The sequence below is a fragment of the Aotus nancymaae genome, unplaced genomic scaffold, assembly GCF_030222135.1.
Source record: "Aotus nancymaae isolate 86718 unplaced genomic scaffold, 86718_ANA_hifiasm-v0.15.2.pri h1tg000007l, whole genome shotgun sequence".
In the NCBI taxonomy this organism is placed as follows: Eukaryota; Metazoa; Chordata; class Mammalia; order Primates; family Aotidae; genus Aotus; species Aotus nancymaae.
In genome coordinates this window covers 47,128,174-47,145,450 of record NW_026988418.1, presented here as the reverse complement: position 1 = coordinate 47,145,450, position 17,277 = coordinate 47,128,174, and the positions used below count along the sequence as shown (strand labels likewise).

Sequence of the window (17,277 nt, the reverse complement as noted above, 5' to 3'; positions counted from 1 at the left end):
CCAATACTTGGTGTATTCAACCCAATACACCAAGTAAGGTGTCAGTGAGCTTCTTAAGGGTAGCTCTTCTGGTGTATGTGGATCTTAGCTATACATAAGCTACTCTCTCCTTCAGATCTGGGAGATAGACCATCCCCCTCCCAGTTTGATCGATTGTCACACAGATGCTTATAAAAGGTTGAAGATCATGGACCTGGGATACAGATAGTGCTAAGGTTTAGACTGGGCCTCACCAATTTCTAGCTGTGTGACCTTGAACAAGTACTCTCTAAGCTTAAGCTCTCTTGTTTATGAAATGAGAATACTAATAACACCTACCTCACAGTGCACAGGGTAACCAAGCATTAACTGAGATCATGCATAAGCTAGAATGCCTTTGGCAGCAAGTAACTGAATACCTAAGAATGTCTTAAACAGAAAGGACATTGTGCTTGCTTAAGAAGCTTAAGAAATAGACTATCACAGGATGGAATTGCCAATTCTGTGATGGCATCGGGCCTCAGGCTCGTTCCATCTTCACCCTGCTATCCTCAATATATGATAATGTTTTCTCTGTGGCCACAAAATAGGGGATAAAGCTCTTGTTAAAGATGCTGTGGTGCCTCCTGCATGACAATCTCAGAGTCTTCCTGTATTTTTCATGGGGAAGCTGACTGTGATACCAGGAGTGGTTCCAGGAAGGAGACTCTAAAATGGGATTTTGGAACTGGATCACCCACTGGCTCACTGGCAGTGAGCCTTTGGAATGCTGCAACCACGCAAGATTGTTAAAACTGTCTGCAGAGGTGAATTGGGATAAGATACTGGAGAAAGGAATACACTGGAAGGGGCAAAAATCTCAAATGCTTGAGAGGTGTGAGGGAAATGGTTATTATAAGCACTTTGGAATTTGGATGGGTGTCACTGGGGACCATTAATACATTAAGAAAGGCAATGAAAAGTGGAGGATGATTAATATAAAGTAGAGCATGAATGCAAGAGGGCCTCCTTGGCAACACATGTAGACAGTATATATCTAGATAGCAGAAAAAGCCTAGGCTCAGATCCAGGTCTTAATTAGAAGAATAGCAGAGCTCCAAGGAAAATTGAATTCTCCACCCTTAATAGCTCTGTCACAGTAAGGTCAGGGTCCTGACTGATGCACTTGAAATCTTGCATCCTCAGCTGTCCCTGAATTTTCTGGGCCTGCAGTACTGGCTTGTTTCTCCCTGTTAAAAGCTAGCAGTGCTCCTCTTGCTTGAAGATAATGCAGAAGCTTCTGTCTACAAGGAAACACATGCCCCCTTGGGATCTATCCCCACCTCCTGACCACCAGATCTATAAATAGAGTAAGTCACACTGTACACCAGCCAGAAACATGATGGGCTTGCTAAGGAAGGAAGGAGATCACAGGCCAAAAGAGTGGCAAAGGCCCAGCCAATGTAGGTAAAAGCTGGAAGATTATACATGGGTGCTGGATCAAACTCATCCAATTTTCAAATCAAGAAGCAAGAAGAGAAGCAGTTTCCACTCACATGAATGGACAGTTGTGTACATTTATGGTCTTGCCCCAGGATGACATTAAATTTTCTAGCCTTTGTATATGGGACCAGGACTATCAGGACATTCCACAGGACATCACATCTGTCCATTAAACCCATCATATTAATTGGACTGGATGACCAAGAAGTGACACTTATACTCTGAAGAATGGTAGATAAGCTGATCAAAGCCCCACCACATTAGTGATATTTCTAGCAGTCTGGTGGTCTAGGACAGGGATTGGTGAAATCTGTCCCACCACTTGTTTTTGTAAATAAAGTTTTATTGGAACACAGCCATGCTTATTTGCTTATATATTGTCTGTGGTTGTTTTTATGTTATAATGGCAGAGTTAGCAGTTGAAACAAAGAGTATTTGGTCCACAAAGCCTAAAATATTTGCCCTTTGACCCTTTGTAGGAAAAGTTTGCTGATCCAGAGTCTAGGGTATTATAGGATATCCCCTCCAAAATAAAGGACACATTACTGCGTCTCAAGCTTTCTACCACTAAGAAGAAAGCACAGTGTCTGTATTCTCTTTGGTTTTGGAAGACTCATATTCCATACATGGTAATACTGCTCCAGCACATTTACTGGGTGGCAAGGAAGGCTCCCAGCTTTGCATGGGGCCCACCAAAGTAAAAAGCACTGCAGTAGGTCCAGACTGGGTACAAATATTCCTTCTGCTTGAACCATGTGAATCAGCAAATTCTATGCTGTTAGAGATGTCTCTGATTCAGGAAGATGCTGTGTGGGGCTGTGAGTGGACTAAAACACAAGTATTTATTCTCTCAGTCAGCAGTAACAACCAACATAGAACACTTCTGTGACCAAATGTTTGGGAATTTCTCTCCACCAACAAGCAAGCAATCAATTCTGCAGCAGGCACCCTTTAGGTGTCCTCTAATTCAGTTCTGTTCTTACTTTATCTGCTGAGATATAGCATCAGATCCCACAGGTTAAGGAGTCAATGCCCAAGACTGCCACCCATCGCCCCACTCCAGGCAGCCTTCAGACACCAATCTCAAGCTCCAAGTTGTTATTACCTGTGCTTCTGACCAACTGGCTATAAATCAGGGATCCCACACTCCCCTCCTCGGGTTAGATTAATTTGCTAGAACAGTTCCTGAAACTCAGGGAAACACCTACTTACATTCACCAATCTATTATAAAGGATATTACAGAGGATACAGATGAAAAGATACATATGGTTAGGTATGGGGGAAGGGTCACGGAGCTTCTATGCCTACCCCGTTGGGTGTACCATCCTCTAAGAACCTCCATGGGTTCAGCTATTTGAAAGCTTTTCGAAACATGCCCTTTTGAGTTTTTATGAAGGCTTCATTACACAGGATTGATTGATTACATCATTGGCCATTGGTAATCAACTTAACCTTCTGTCCCTTTCTCTTTCCCAGTGGTTGAGAGTGGGCTGAAAGTCCCCACCCTCTAATCAAACCTTGGTCTTTCCAGTGACCAGCCCCTATCCTTAAGCTACCTAGGGACTGCTTTCCATCAGTCAGTTATTAGCATACAAAAAGACATCACTTTAGAGATTCTAAAGATTTGAGGAGTTGTATGCCAGGAAATTGGGTGAAAACCAAAGATATGTTTTACAGTCTCACAGGGGCTTATGCCAAGACCTAATGGGAAAATTCCAACATAAACTCCCAGGGTTCTGGAGCTAGGCTATGCTATCTGTAGCAGAGAATCATTCACCATTTGAAAAATAGCTCCTCATGTGTTATTAACTGGGTTTCAGTAAAAACTAAAGTCTGACCATGGAACATCAACAGACTTTGTGGCCAGAGACGCTCATCATGAGCTGGTTTCTGTCAAACCCACCAACTATTAAGATCTGGCAGGCCCAGCAGAATCCATTGCAAGATGGAAATGACAGATCCAGGAGCAGGTAGAAGTAGGACTAAAGGGCACAAGAAAGGCACATGAGCCGGTAACCCAGATCCCCATGTTATCCACTGCTGTTTCTTCAGCACCCCTCACACTATGGCCATTAGGGAGAGGGTGGTTCTTATGACAGTGTTGAAAGAAAATCTTCCCAAGGAATACAGTTTTAGGAAATACACCAATCATCTACTTTGTGTGTAATGTGTTTCTAGGTAATAACATATACAAACTTGTGGGCAGTGGCAATTGGCTTGGTTGGTTGGTTAGACACTTGGAATGAGAAGGATTAGGAGACTGGTGAGAGGAAAGAAGCTTGTAAATGGGCCTGCGCGGGTGGACATGAAATGTGAAGATTTTTGCTTTGCATCTTATTGTCCACCGAAGAGCATCAGCCATGGACAAGACACTAAACAATCAAGCAGACAATGGCTTTGCCAGTGGATGTCAGTCACCCTTTGTCATTGGCAGTCCCAGCACTGACACAAGGAACTCATGAATAGCCATGGTGGCAGGAAAAGCCTGGGATCTGGCTTTCCATTACTAATAATAACTGTTGCTAACACATATCCAAACTTCCAGCAGTAGAGACCAATATTGAGTGAGACCTTGATATGGTACCTACTTGGCAGCAAGTTAAATATATTGCACCCCTTTTATTTTGAAAAGGCTAGTGATTAATCTTGACTAAAATGGACACATATTTTGGGTGACTTTGCCTTTCCTGCTCACCCACAGGGTCTCAGTCAGCACCACTAACCAAGGGCTTACAAAATTCCACATACCACCACTCAGACCTAGGGACAAAGAGACCCTCTTTAAAGTAAAAGAACTGTGACAAGCTATAACTAATCATAGAATCCTATAACATACTGTACTATCCCAAAGCTTCTGGTCTCGGAGAGTGATGGAATAATCTCTTAAAGGCACAACTGTGATGTCAGCTTGGAGATAATACTCTGTGATATTGGGCTGCTGTCCTCCAGGATACAGGTGCATCCCCTAAATACTTAGCTCTTATATTGTGTTATGTCCCCAATAGGTATAACATGTGGATCTGGTAACCAAGATGTAGAAATAGAAATAGTCCCACTTGCTATCATTCCCAGTGATCTACCATGGAAATCTGTGCTTCCCCTACCCCCTCAACTCTAAGCTCTGATTGTGTAGAGGGCCTATTCCTAGGGGGATACTTCTACCAGGGAACACAGTGAGAGTGATTTAAACTTAAAGCTATAGGGGTATGCAATCAGCCAACTTGACAATTCTCAAGATAAAACAGCTGTTCCCAGCTCACTGCACAGAGAGAACCATAATCAACCAAAACTTTAGAACATTTATGAAAGGGAAATGACGTTGTAGAATGTGACAGTGCTGTGAGTTTTAATTGAATGGAGGAGGGGGCCAATGACACATATAACTCAGATCATTGCATTTTTAGAAAATCATAGAAATTGAGTGCTGAAATAAACCTCTAATTAGACATGTTTATTTTAGTGGCAACTGAAGCAAGAGAGGTTAAGACTTGTACAAGATCTTGCGGATGTATCAATGGCAGATCTGGGAACAAAACCCAGGTCTTCTGACCCCTAGTCCAGGATTCCTACATCTGCCACTATGGATGCATAGCTGCACAGTTTTCCTTACTATGTGTGGATTAGGCCAATGTTAACCTACTTTGCATTCTGTATACACACCATATAGAAGGCTCATGAATAACCTACAGAGATTCTGGTGGAAAGAAGTCACCTTAGCATTAAAAATTCATAACAGAAATTTGCCCAAATAGACAATTTAGCAAACTGGTGTCAACCTAATTGGCTCAAGTTATGAATGCAGCTCCAGTCAGACTTTTTTCAGTTTATTAAAAAATTTTTTTTCTGTTTATGACTCACATATACCTTCATTAAAATCACAACAGTACCATAGGCCTCCATTTCCCTAGCCTTAGAAAACTATTTTGAATGTCATTGAACACTCATTTTGGATTGGGAACAGGATCCATTTAGAATTCCCCAATGCCTCAAACCAACTTATTAAGTATTTGGGGACCAATAAAAACTTATATGCATTTTGCTTAGCACATTTCCCCTAACTCAGCATAACAATTTTTCAAGGAGCTTAAATAATGCAAATTTTTTTTTGCTTATGTGCCCTTTTGAAAACAAAGCATCCAGTACCACCCAATATTCATTTTCATCCACCTATAAAAATAATTTTGTTTTTTAGCAGTATTAGGATGCATCCAATGAGCAGTATTTAGGCTCAGCATACAATAAGTTCTGTGACAGTACTGAGCTCGAAGTGGAATGAGATCATAGTAACAAAACCATATTTTTAATGTTCTTTTAATGTAATACAAACAACTGTATAGTGTACTCTCATTCAGTCCTCCATCAGCTTATGAGACTGGTCCTATAGAAGAACGGCCAGCTTCTCCAAAGTATCCACCCTCCTGTCCTTGTTTATCTGGATACTTGGCTTCCTGAAATCAAGACTCCAGTTCCAGCCTCCCCTGCAGCGAAGTATCACCAAATGACTAAGTTCTTGTTAAAGGGATATCAAGGAAAGTGCTATGTGCAGTTTCTCATACGAGGTGTCCTTCTTTACCTCTTTTTCTTAGCTGGAATGCAGTTGTGATAACTGAAGCCCAAGCAGCCACCTTGGACTACATGGGAAACTATGTGTCGAGGATGGTGGAGCCGCACAAGAAGGCTGAGACCAAAACATTATGGAACAGCTCTGCCATCCCTGAACTGCTTACCTTCAAACTCATATGCATAAAAGAGAATTTCTATCTTAAGCCACTGTTATTTTTTTCAACTGAAACTAATCCTGAATGATGCACTTGAGCTACATTGTTCTAATTGAGATGTGCAGTAAATATGAAATGCACATTGGATTTCAGAGGCAGATGAAAAGATTTTATAAAATATCAATAATATTTATGCTGATTATATGTTAAAATGATAGAGGAAGCCAATATATATTGGCTTAAAATCATATTATTTTAATTATTTTTTTCCGGGTCACCTTTTCAAATATGACTACTAGAAAATTTTAATTTATGTAAGTGGCTCACATTCTGTTTTTATTGAGCATTGCTAGGCTGATGCTGCTCTACTCTGTTTCTGCATCTGAACTAGAGAATAGATGAGGTTCCTGAGGCTAAGAGGAGCCATACGACTTATCCAAGTTCCCATGTCCAGTAGATGCCAGGACTGGATTCAAGTTCAGGTCTATCTGGTGCAACTTCAGTGACTTCACACACTACCTACTGTGTACCTCAACTGGTGTCGTTGGGCTCAGTATAGCAGACAGAATACTATCCCAAACACTAACTATTATAGGCAGAAACTGCTGGCAGCTTGCAGTTTTACTGACTTCCACTCAAAATGTGTTTACAAGCTGATGAATTCTATAGTATCCTTCTCAAACGCATATTCCCCAGCACATAAAAATAGAATGTAATCCATTGAAAAGGGCTATGAAACACAATTTGCTGAATGCTTCTGCTGCCTTTGATTCAGAAAGAAGACATTTAATTTGGAAAACTTTGCCATAGGTATCCAGTGAGAGAGCCAGAGGCCCTCACGGCAAAACTTTCCTTGGTTGCTTTACCTCACTTTGCTGAAAGCTTAAGGCCTCTAACCCGTGTGACCAAAGATGCCCCATGGGTGGTGCCTGGGTAATAGCATAAATCATTTTGCAGCATATTTTCCTTTATCTGGCTGAGTCAGGCATCCTCTGCAGGTAACGAGTATGTTCAGTATTATTTACACCTTTACTCACCATTTTCCCACGTCTTTAAAAAAGGTGGCAGGTTGGCTCGTATACTTGCTCTGAGGAAAAGGGGCACAGTTTCTATTTGGAAAGGCCTGGCATCTCCAGCTTTCTTGATTTCTCCCTAAAGATGGTTGTAGACAGGAACAGTCTAACTTAACTGAGGCGAAGGGACGTCAGCTTGCTTTAGCCACAGGATCCTCCCTTATTCTGCTTCACTGCTAGCCTAGACACAACTCTTCCTTGGGGTTCTCCAAGGGATTCTAAGACATAAGACAGCCACACTCACCAAATGAACTTGGATGCAATCATTTTAATCTTCTTCTTGCTCTATAGTATTGCCACAATTGGCCAGAAATGGTACCCAGACTCTTTAATTGCCTATGGAGGTACAGCATGAAACTAACGAGCTGTTCATTAACGCATCCATTGCCTGCTCTCTCATTCCTGTGGCTTCTGTTCTTGGTTTAGAGGCAGAGTTAACAAGTTTTCTCCTAAGAGGCGTATCTGTCCTGCAGCAGTCAGCTCTTTGAACATTTAACTTTATCTTCCAAATCATTCCAGAAAACACTTAATGGCTCTGGGCCCAGACCTGACCCCTGCAGATCCCATTTACAAGGACTGTCAAAGACAGATGAATCACCACCAGTAAGTCCTTTCTGCATTTGGCTTCCAAATATGGAAATGGCTGGGCAACTGTGGGTCATTAGACTTTTGCAAATTAAATTCCCCCAAAGATATTTTCACTAATGCAACTGAAGGACAGTGTGTGCCCCTGACTGCAGATGCTAATCTCGGAGGGACAAAAAACTGTATTCACATGAGATATTTGCTAAGGACAGAATGAAAAGACTGCTACCAACTGGCCTCTTTTTCTTCATATTCATCATGCCCACTAGGTATAAAAAATGATGCTCAAATTTGCTGCACATTCCAATACAATATGCTAGCTTGTTTTCTTTTCAATTGAATCTATTTGCAATTTTTAATTCCTCAATGAACTCACTCTAAGGAGGCTTACTGTTTTTCTGTTTTTTGTTTTAGATTGGGTTGGGTGTGTGTTTGGGGCCGTGTCTAAAATTGATGTCTCAATTGCCTTCAGGGCCCTGTTAATGTAAAAATGTGAAGTTGCTGGTTTTAAGACATTAGGGAATGCAGGAGTAACAGATTGGAGTTTTCGGCCTCACTAGAAGTGTGTAAATGTAGTTTTAAAAACACACACATCCTGCACTGGCCAAAGGAAAACATGTTGTTTTAGATTCCACTGAAAAGAGGCCAGTTTGTGACCTCATCTTTAAATCAATTCACTCAATCTTCTTTGCGGAGTCTGAATTAGAGGTTCAAATGTGGGGGCAGTGGGGAGTGGCAATTATTTTCTTAAATTGCTTCTGATTCTGATATCTTGTCTGCTTCTCCGGTTGAGAATAGTCAAATTCAACATTAGCCAATTCTCGTATAAACCTCACCGTTACATATATTGCCATCAGGGCACGCTCACATCCATGAGGTGCTTCCCTACGCAGCACATGTATCCGCTACTCATTGCAGATCCAGATCACATTAACAGAAATCCAGTGTGATCTGAAAAAGAATCAGTTGTCTCTGGTTTTTACAGCTGTCTGGAGACAAAGGCTGCCTACCTGCTGAATTTCAAGTACTTCCAGCCTCTCTTTTTGGCCTATTTTGATCACATTGGTTTTCCCCTAAATAGAGGGAGATGAAATCACCTTGAGCTATTGCCAAGGCAAGCAGGCCTGCCTATCCTAGGCCTTTATGCTGAGTGTAGGGAAAGCAGACTATCTTTAAATTGCTAATTTTGCCTGAATGCTCTCATCAGAGGCTGAGGAATGATTTTATACTTTGTTTGCTCTTCAATTCCCCTTGCCCCCAAGTATCAGAGAGCAGTCCAAATCTGAGGTTTAGTTGACTTAGTTGAACCCAAGTTCAAATCTTGAGAAAAATACAGCCAAAGACGAACTTTTAGTGTCATTTGCTATGAGTGTTTAGTGGTCAGTGGACAGTGGTAACAGCAAGTTGTCTCTTAATATCCCTTTTCCTTTACAGAATAATGGGACTTTGAATTTTAGTTGGGCTCATGGTTTCCAATAAAAAGATGAAATATTTCAAGTAATGTGATTGACTTCCAGTCCACAAGATATGAGAGGAAATAGTATGTACTATTTCTTGGACGTATCCTTAAAGGAAGGTCTGTTCCTTTCCCCTTTTCTTCTCTCCACTGGTTGGAATTCAAGTGACGATGGCAAAGAAACAGCAGCTATTTGGGCTTGAAATGATTCTGGGAATGTATGTCATGCATCATGGAAGAAAACAATAGAAGGAAACTGTGTCCCTACCATTGTGTAGGGCACCGGCTCTGGTTCCCCTATCTGAACATTTGCATGAGAGGGAAGTTGGTGTCTATCTTGTTTATTAATTGATGTCTATCTTGTTTATTAATAAACATTTCTTGGTTGCTTTACCTCGCTTTGCTGAAAGCTTAAGGCCTCTAACCCCTGTGACCAAAGATGTCCAAAGGTGGGGGTGGGAGAGACAGTTTCCATCGCTCACAGCCAAACCTATTCCAAACAACTACAGAAGGTATTAGGTGGGTGCACAGAAGCAGGGCTAGGAAATACCTCACACTGCCCCTTTAAAGTAGAGAGGGGTCAAACATCATCATGAGTCTACTGTGGGAAACTCCCTCACAGAGGTTTTAATCAAGATTCTCATTCCATCTTCCTTCTTCTTGATCCAGGAATCCCTTCTTTCCTATCCAGGTCTCAGCTGCCATTCTCACCTTTTGTCTCCATCACTCCTCACAACACTTAACTATATTTTGCCTTTTACTTGTGTTTTTGGTCTTAGACTGTGGGAACTTAGAGATTTAAAAAAATGTCTCTTTTGTAACCACTTTTCCCACTTACAGTGAAAACAAAGCATTACTTAAATTTCAGATACTCTATCTGCTCTCTAATTGAATTAATTTGAAATGCATTTTTAAACCCCACCTACTATCTATACCACTTCCTATGTTTTTTTCACTATCATCTTCAGACTTTCTGTTCTTTCAAGAAATTATCTCCAGAGGGGACTGAATTATGATATTTTCTAAAATAGAAACTCTTAACTTGAGGAGGAGGAAGAGGGAAATTATGAGTCCACCAACTCTTTGCAAGTTTTGTATGTGGAAATGTGAGCTTTTGTCTGGAGAGGAAGTCAGTAGTTTTTATCAGAATTTTTAAAAAAATCATGACCCCCACCGGCCTATAGCAAACAAAAAAAACTTTGGCTAAAATAATACCTAAAATTGGGAATGAAAGAAGAAATGAGATTTACTTGAATGAGTCACTTTATAAAGAAATTAAATCCACATATAGATTTATATAATTTCTACTTCTAAAGTTTTTCCCCTCCCAAATGCTTAATTTTCTCTCCCTAGTTTCCAGAAGACCTTAATCCTTAATCCCAACTGAAGAAGCAGCCAAAGAGAAAATATCAAAGATACACTGGTAACAAACTGAAGCAATGCTTTATTGCAACCACAAAGCACCAATTCAACAAGGCGTTGACACACAGAGATTGAACAAATGTCTCTTTGAACAGAGAGGTAGCAAGCCCACTTTTTCCAAGTTCTTAAAAACAAGTACTTAAACCAGGAACTGAACAAAGCATAGGACAATTAAAAAAATTACACCATCATAAAGGAATATATATAAAAATATTCTGTACTAGTAACAAGGCTTTTTGACCTATAACTCTCAGCAAATTGCTCAGAAACAAATTATTATAAATAAAACCATAAAGTTAAAAAAAATGCTTTCTTCAAAAACAAAGAACCAATTTAAAAGGAAATCTATGCAGAAAATACCATTACACCATTTGAAAGCTAGCTGGATATGGATGGATACCCTCAGTACACAATGGAGCTTCTCTTTTCAGAGCTACGAGTCTGCTCCTGAAGGGGCCATGACGCATGTTCATTTCAAACATGGCAGCGTATCCCAATAAAACCTTAATAAGGTCAAGTGGAGAACCCTCTATAAAAAAGGGTGTCGGCAATTCCATCCAAGTAACACAAGCTCTAAGGAGCCGAGGAATTCAAGGGAGACAGCAATCCCTTTCTTCTTTCTCCCCCTCCCCAAATGTTCTTTTTTTTACTCTTCCTAAGTCTGTAACCAAAAGATTGTCATTCAATTAAATTCTTTTTTAAAGGAGTTTGGGAAAGCAATCTATAAAGAGATGATGAAAATCCTTATGATTTCAAAGCCTTTCTGGGGAGGAGTGTCTAATCGTGTCAAAGATCATTCTATTTAACACATTCCATGAGGAAAACAACCCTGTGCGCATCTTGTCCTTGCTCCTCCTGGCTGATTTCAGGTCAGCTGATGAATTGCCTAGTCTATCCAATAGGATAACGTTTCATTTGATTGAAATTCTTTACATATACACATGTATGTATTCTGTTTACAAAGTTTCATCACATGAAACTACATTATGTCATTATGTATTTTTTGAGGTCTAAGACCCCAATTTGACTGTACTATGAAGAGTTGTTCTTTAAATGCTTTGTCTGCAGAGGTTTTACATGATATTCGTAGATTTTCAGAGCAGGCCCCAATTTTAACTGAAGTCCTGTCAACACATCATTTCTTGTCATCAATAGCAGGGATTTTCCATCAATTTCCTATAATAGAAGCAGAGGGTAAAGCCAACATGTGAGTCCAAAAGCTCAAGGATAATGAAGAGAAAAGGAAGTTCGGAAGTAAAAGTCATACCAATTGTGCCCAAGCTAAAAACATTATGTTTGTAGTAGTGCCAAAATGGAAAAAATGCAATCTTCTATTTTTATCTTACATCTTTCAGCTTTATTCTGGCATTAAACACAATCCATAGCTGATCTTGCTTTCAAGCTCCTATCACAAACATCACATCTCAAAAAACAGATAGCAAGCTTACAGCATGTATCCTTAAGGATCAAAGATGTTGCTTCTGAAAGGAATAATGACACTTTCTGTTTTTAAAATCTATTAAAGTTTATGCAGAATTTTCTGTGAAGTTAATTTCTAAAACGACTCTGTAAATTAGAATGGGCAGAGATGATCATCTCTAATTTACAGGCAAGCCAAGGATCAAGCAAGAAGTTCACTTGCCTAAGATCGTGAAGTTGGGAAAGGGGTGAATAGAATTTGAACTCTCATATACCTGCAGCCAAAGCCAATGTTATTTTTTTTTTTTTTTTTTTTTTTTTTTGAGACGGAGTTTCGCTCTTGTTACCCAGGCTGGAGTGCAATGGCGCGATCTCGGCTCACCGCAACCTCCGCCTCCTGGGTTCAGGCAATTCTCCTGCCTCAGCCTCCTGAGTAGCTGGGATTACAGGCACGCGCCACCGTGCCCAGCTAATTTTTTTGTATTAATAGAGACGGGGTTTCACAATGTTGACCAGGATGGTCTCGATCTCTCGACCTTGTGATCCACCCGCCTCGGCCTCCCAAAGTGCTGGGATTACAGGCTTGAGCCACCGCGCCCGGCCCAATGTTATTTTTATAATCCCCCTCTGCTTCTCTTGATACTTAAATATATGTGTTTTAGATGGTCCTATGGGGACTAGAGTCTTAGGTTTCCTGGAGTCTAGACAATTGCAACAATGGGGATTAGAAAAATGACTCACACCTTGGGATAGTTTCCTGCCCTTTAAAGGGGGAACCATCCACCTCAACTCAAAATCAACCTCTCCAAGATGAGTTCCCCTACCACACTCCCTCTCAATGGATCCTCAAACTTCCAAATAAGGTGGTGAGGGGTAGGGCCCTGCCAGCTGAAAATCCCTTCCCTGTTCTGCTCAGAGTCCATTCCCTGCACCCTTAGGCACACAGAGTCAGGTACACTGCACTCCAGGTATTCTGGAGAAACTACAAAGCTTTGGGGTGAAATAAAAACAGGCTTCTCACAAAAGAGATGAGGATTCCATACATACAAAGTGGTTTGACATTTTTGGAAAGGAAGCACTTAGAAGAATGCTGAATACCACATTATTTTTGTTATTTTTTGTTGTGGGAACCTTACCTCTCTTAAGAACATGAGCTGGTTCTTAGGTGACTTGGGTTCAAGAGATAAACCAGCTGTGCATGGTCGGTGAGTTGTGACATTTCTGTTCATGGTTTTACCCACATACTTCTGCACCTACCTCATCCACTGACCGACAGACATGGGGACACCATGCATAGCTGCAAATACATAAAACGAGACTCCCTCCCACATTATCCCAGGGTGGCTCCTCCAACTCTTATGTGCCTTGCTTGCCAGGCTGGGAAGAAAATGTGCTTTGAATGCCTAAGAGTGTGGGAGAAATAGCAGCAGGCTAGGCGGCTGAAGAAACACCCACTTTGTGACCTTAGGCAAGTCCCTTCTCTTCTGTTTCTTCCTTGGTAGGGTTTTTGACAAGATTCTATGAGAAATTGCTCTTGCAAACGCTCCGTGAGCTATGAGTTATACAATCACTTGTCATCATCCCTTCCATCATTCTTGACAGGACCAGGTCCTCATTTTACTTGTCAACCACCTAATATGAACCAGAGCAGAACAAGGAATTACTTCTACCTGGTCTATGGTGGTTTTGAGTCTGGGAAATCTTTCTTCTGTCAGCTACCAGAACACAAACTATCTCACATTAGTTTGTGAGAGACCGTAACACATAAAAAAGCAGTTGATTGATAGGACAAGAATAGAAAATTTCCTTAAGGACACAGGAATTGACCCAATAATCCTAAAGTACTTTTCTTCCTATTTAGGCAACTAGTAATCCTAGAGATTGCTGTTTAGTGAAACCTGCAGGTCTGAGAGTTGGCGGAGGAGCCTCTGGCCCCTGGAAAGCACAGTAGCTGTGCTGAAGACACTGTGAGGTCACAGAGACTAATTTAGAGGTGACCTTAAAGCTGTGTCTTGCACATAGGCTCAGAATGTTTTCCTGAACGGCAAAGCCCTTCCTGCACTCCATCTTGCCTCAGCTGTTGTGTGCTCACACTTCACTTACGACATGTTTTAAATAGGCATCAGGAAGAGATGACACTGCTTTCATTTCTATACACCAAGAAAAGTTTCTCAACTAACTCAAAGTGAATTTTTAAAAAAATCTTTGCTGGCAAAAAGTCCTTTGACAACTCAGCATTTCTGTCAAAAGCCAAGTATGCCTGTGAAAAATGCTGAAATTTGGATTTTACTTAAGAGAAAATGGAAAAATCATGTTTCTGCTCCAATCTGATTTTCCTTTTGTTCAGTAGACACACTGCAGTTCACCTCAGACCAGGGTTGGTAAAAGAAAGCTCCATCTGGAAATCCTCGTTTTAGAAATGTTGAAATAAATATAGTTAATTCATACATAAAACCAAACATTCCCCTTAAACCCTGACTAGAGCAGCTCAAAGGAATGAGAGTGGAATAGAGCATGATGGAAATGAAACTTATGGTCAGGCAAACTGCAGAATCCTGTCTCCACAAACTACTATGTGGCCCTGGGTGGCTGACTTAACTGCCCTGCACCTCGGTTTCCTCACCTGTAAGATGGAAATAAACCCGTGAAGGACTTTAGAGATTAGAAATTATGGATGCAAAGCACCGTGCACGGTGCCTGACATGTAGGAGGTTCACAGTGACTACTAAGTGGAAATGGAGAGGCTTTGAAAGAAATAGGATGTGTTCTGATTCCAAATCCACCTTCTGCTTCCTTTCCGCAAGTGTGCTCCCCTTTGCCAGGAAGATGTAGGCATATTCCTGTTTAGACTCAGACAATATACTGAGATTAAAAAGTTCAAAGACTACATAAAACAATCGTTTCATAAAAATTGCACACACAGGCAAGTTCCTTGATTAAGAAAACTAATAACTTGTTACATAACTTCCATGGGATGCAAGTGAAATCCAAATTCTGTCAACAGCATGCTGCACTACAACGAGCTTGGGACTGGAAACTGGAGAGGTTCTAATGCAGACTCTATCTGGAACTTTCCATAAGGAACAACTCCTCTGGAACCCAGTCTGTGTATTAACATAAATGAATGAGTTGGAGTGTGACCAACTCCAGCTAAACAAAACAAAACAAACCCAAGATTTTGTATGTACATTATGATGAAATCCAAAACAAAAGGTATTTCACATCTTGGGAATTGTGTTAGCTGATAATCATTTGTTAGTGTCAGTAAAACTTTTACACTGGTTGTGTCTTCATGTAAAAGTAATCTTCAGGTTCCTGTTGGGCAATAAAAAAATGTTTACGTCTTTACTAAGTTCCAGCAAGTACTCATACATGGAAGTAAAGTCTAGAGATGATAGTTTAAATTTCCAATGAGGGCAAGAGGCTAGATTTAAAAATAAATGAGTAGGATTCATAGATATTATAGCTCACTAGCTAAGCATGTGCTTTAGACTAAGACGCTACTTTATTGCTTATTAGTGGGGCCTGGTACACATTACTGAATTTTTCTAAGCCTTATTTTCTTATCTATATGATGGGGGAAAGTGACTACTGTATTTCACTGCTGAAAGTATTATTGAGGTAACTTTTGTGAAAATTCCTGACGTGCACTGACCACTCAATAAATGCTACCTATTTGAAAAAGCATATAAAAGTTGGGCATGGAAGTCCCAGCTACTTGAGAGGCTGAGGTGGGAGGATTGCTTGAGCCCAGCAATTCAAGGCCAGCCTGGGCATACAACATAGTGAGACCCTGTCTCTACAAAATTAAAATAAAAAAAAATTAAAAAATTGAAAAGCATGATCTTAACCCATGTACTTTTCACTCACTCTCTCTGCATTAATCTATACATAGGTAACTCTGTATTGAACCTATTTGTGATATGGTCCATGGGAAATGTATAGAAAGAAAGAATGGGTGGGAACAGAAGCAGCAAAGAGAAAAGAGCCTAGGAAGAGACAAAGAGTACCCATCAAGAAAGGCAACAAGGCAATTGCAAGGTAGGGCAGAAAAAAAAACAGTTAAGAGAAGTCAATGGGATTTATGATGGTAGGGCTCTGCGCTGACTGGGAAGGCCATATTTGTGGAGGTGGTCTCTACTGTCCTAGATGGTACGTAAGGGAAAGGAGGCTTAATTTAAAATCAGAAGACTGGGGAAGGATGCTCTGCCCTGCTACTTACTAGGTTCTTATGTCAACATCTGTCACATTATTCCCCTCCTCTGTGAAATGAGAGGTTTGAGCTAAGCTGAACTCTGTCTATCCCAGTTCAACACATTCTCAAATCCAATTCAGTCTTCCATAAGCATCAAAACACCCTGTTAAAGAATACAGTGGCAACTTCTTACCAGTGATGTGGAGGAATCTCATGAAACAGTCTTTCTTTTTCTGCTTCATTCCTCCCCCTCACATTTTCTAGCACTTTCTTTGTAACAACTCTCTTGCCATTTACGGACTGGCTACAAGTGGCAACCAGTCTGAAGTTTCTCATTCCACTGCTTACAAGGGGTACCAATGTCTCAGAGGTAGAGGTACTCGCTCTGGAGCCCAGAGATACAAAAGTGGAAAATCCTGTATCCAACATGGGAGTCACATCAAAGATGGAGGAGTGGAATCTCCTGGCTTAACCCACATGGCCAGTGGAAAAATCATCTCCTGAGAAGAGGTCTTCATCTTCAAAGACATTCTGAAAGACACAGCGTGGCCTCTCAAAGCATAGTTCCTCCTCCAAATGTGTTTTGTGTCTGCCATCTCCTCTGTCTTCCCTTTCGGTTTGGTTCCTTCTGGGTGTGTCATACTCATTTCATTTCCTGGCATCAGACAAGACCTCATGGGCCTCTGCTACTTGTTTGAATTTCTTCTCAGATGCCTCCTTGTTCTCTGGGCTCCTGCCTGGGTGTACTTGTAGACCCAGCTGGCGATAAGCTTTCTTACTATCAGAGGAGGAAGCATTTTGAGGCATACCTAGTACTTTTAGTAATTCACCATGTTTCTTTAAACAGCCTTTCCCCACCAAGACAGGGTTAGTTTTCTGAAGAATTTCTATATGAGGTTGGAAAAGAAGATGGTGAACTATTCAGGTTTACACTAAGGCCTTTTGAA

General features: G+C 40.8%; 2 protein-coding genes across 5 annotated transcripts in view; both read right to left on the bottom strand.

The window, feature by feature from the left end:
- The window catches only part of DNASE2B (deoxyribonuclease 2 beta), an 86,329-nt gene that overhangs the window by 54,236 nt on the left and 14,816 nt on the right, over positions 1 to 17,277 (bottom strand). The gene's annotated exons all lie outside the window — the stretch shown is intronic.
- Positions 10,719 to 17,277, bottom strand: part of SAMD13 (sterile alpha motif domain containing 13) — a 47,057-nt gene continuing 40,498 nt past the window's right edge. For both annotated transcript variants that reach the window (XM_012442529.3, XM_012442528.2), the window contains exon 4: positions 10,719 to 11,892. In XM_012442529.3, coding sequence (XP_012297952.1) covers positions 11,749 to 11,892 — 144 coding nt within the window. In that variant the 3' untranslated portion in view covers positions 10,719 to 11,748. The remainder of the gene's footprint in view (positions 11,893 to 17,277) is intronic.